The 2,129-nt window shown below is 36.8% G+C and overlaps 1 protein-coding gene across 1 annotated transcript; it reads right to left on the bottom strand.

The window, feature by feature from the left end:
* Window positions 1-769: 769 nt before the first annotated feature.
* Window positions 770-1,810, bottom strand: LOC107148765 (olfactory receptor 12-like). Its single transcript, XM_015493488.1, has one exon. The coding sequence runs from the start codon at window positions 1,808-1,810 to the stop codon at window positions 770-772; it is 1,041 nt and encodes a 346-aa protein (XP_015348974.1).
* Between the last annotated feature and the right edge of the window lie 319 nt (window positions 1,811-2,129).

Genomic DNA, 2,129 nt, shown 5'->3' with positions numbered 1-2,129 from the left:
ATCAAAAGTTCAAAGCCATCCTCAGCAAAAATGAGGTGCTAAGCAACTCAGTGAGACCCTATCTCTAAATAAAATACAAAACAGGGTTGGGGATGTGGCTCAGTGGCCTAGTGACCCTGAATTTGATCCCTGGTACCCCAAAATTTAAAAATTTTAAAAAAAAATCTGTTGTCTTCATGTATCAGCTTTCATTATTATATGATGCAATAATTTATATTAGAGGAAAATAAAACCTTACATAATGTTATTGTCCCAATTTCTATATGAAGAAAGACTTCCTGAATGATAGCTTTTTTAGAGACATGGTAACTCTCTGAATGAGAGTCCCCAGAATGTATTTTTGAATAAAGTCTGGATTTTTGAGAAATATTAACCCTTTAACTCAAAAATATTCTACATAATATCTTTCACTTTCCATTTGCCATCAACACAATGTGCTTCATCTTGTAAAAAAGATAAAGAATAACACACAGAGATTGACTATTATGTTAATGTTTATATAGTGACAACTCTAATATTTACTTCTTAAAATTAAAATGAAAATATATTAGCACATCATAAAATTAGAATGTAAAAGCTTTTATGTAATTGAGGTAAATAAAATAATGTCATGCACCTATATTATTAGAAATATTATTTTATCAAACTTAGAAAATGGCATTTGTTTCTATATAAAAATGCCTTTGACATATTGCCATTTTACAAAACCTAGAGTAACTAGAATCACTGGAAAACAACTTTTGTCCAATATACAATGGTTTCCCAAATATCACAGAGAAGACCATGTCCCACATAATATTCTTTTCATAGCATCTTTCACATCTCTGTTTCTCAGACTGTATATTAGGGGGTTTAGCATTGGTATTATAAGAGTGTAGAATACAGCTACAATCTTGTTTTGCTGTGGTGAGGAGATGGCCCCGGGCTGGGCGTACATGAAGAACACAGATCCATAGAATAAACTCACCACCGTGATGTGAGAGCTGCACGTGGAGAAGGTCTTACTCCTGCCCTGGGTCGAGGGGATCTTGAGGACAGTGGAGAGGATGTACGCATAGGAAACCAGGATGACGGTGGTGGTGGTGATGATGATGACAGCAGAGAGCACGAACAGCACAATCTGATTCACAAAGGTGTCAACGCATGAGATCTTGATCAGGGCTGGGACATCACAGAAAAAGTGGTCCAGTCTGTTCTCTTGACAGAAACGCAAACTGAAGGTGAAACCTGTTTGTATCATGGAGTTGATGCATCCGCAGATGTAGGATCCACTTACCAACTGAACACAGACTTTCTGGGACATGTGCACAGGGTATAGGAGAGGGGAGCATATGGCTGAGAAGCGGTCAAATGCCATCGCAGCCAGAAGGAAACCTTCAGTTGTGACAAACAAGGCAAAAAAGAAAAATTGGGCTGCGCAGCTATTGTATGAAATTTTCTTCTCATTGGTCAAGATGTTTGCTAAAGTTTTGGGAGCAATGACTGTGGAATAACAGACATCTAAATAGGACAGGTTTCTAAGAAAGAAATACATAGGCGTTTGAAGTCTGGAGTCCATCTTAATGACCGCTATCATGCTGACATTTCCCACCACGATGACCACATAGATCACCAAGAACACGAGGAATAAGAGGATCTGTAGCTCTGGAGGGGTTTTGAATCCCAACAGAATGAATTCAGTCACCTCGGAGGAGTTCCTACTCAGTTCATCCTTCAAAACTGAGATATGAACAGAACTGGAGGGATGTGAAATTGAAAGAAATAGAGTGATCAAAAATGGTAACGCATGGAAGAAAAGTTGCTTTATCATATTGTTCCCAATATTTCATAAAACACCAATGAACATAAAAATTATATTACTATTGAAAGTAGTCTTACTGAAGAGTTTAATTTGGTAAACCTTTCCATATACACTGACCTGAAAATAATGGTGACATAAATCTTAGTTGTACAACACTGCTAAAAACTGTGGGGTTTACTTATATTTCCAAAACACAAGAAAATCCTACTTTCGTTTTCTTTCCTCTTTCCCTTCCCCTCTTCTCTCTTTCCTTTCTTGTCTTTAACCTTTCTTCCTTCTTTACTCTTTTTGAATATAGGGATACAAGTGGAAAATTTTTAAAACTTGA

The sequence above is a fragment of the Marmota marmota genome, unplaced genomic scaffold (genome assembly GCF_001458135.2).
Source record: "Marmota marmota marmota unplaced genomic scaffold, marMar, whole genome shotgun sequence".
Taxonomy (NCBI): domain Eukaryota; kingdom Metazoa; phylum Chordata; class Mammalia; order Rodentia; family Sciuridae; genus Marmota; species Marmota marmota.
Note: the sequence above shows the minus strand (reverse complement) of the source record. Positions and strands in the feature narration are given on the sequence as shown.

Coding starts and splice junctions, on each gene's coding strand:
- LOC107148765 (XM_015493488.1), bottom strand. CDS start 1,810: ATGATAAAGCAACTTTTCTTCCATGCGTTACCATTTTTGATCACTCTA.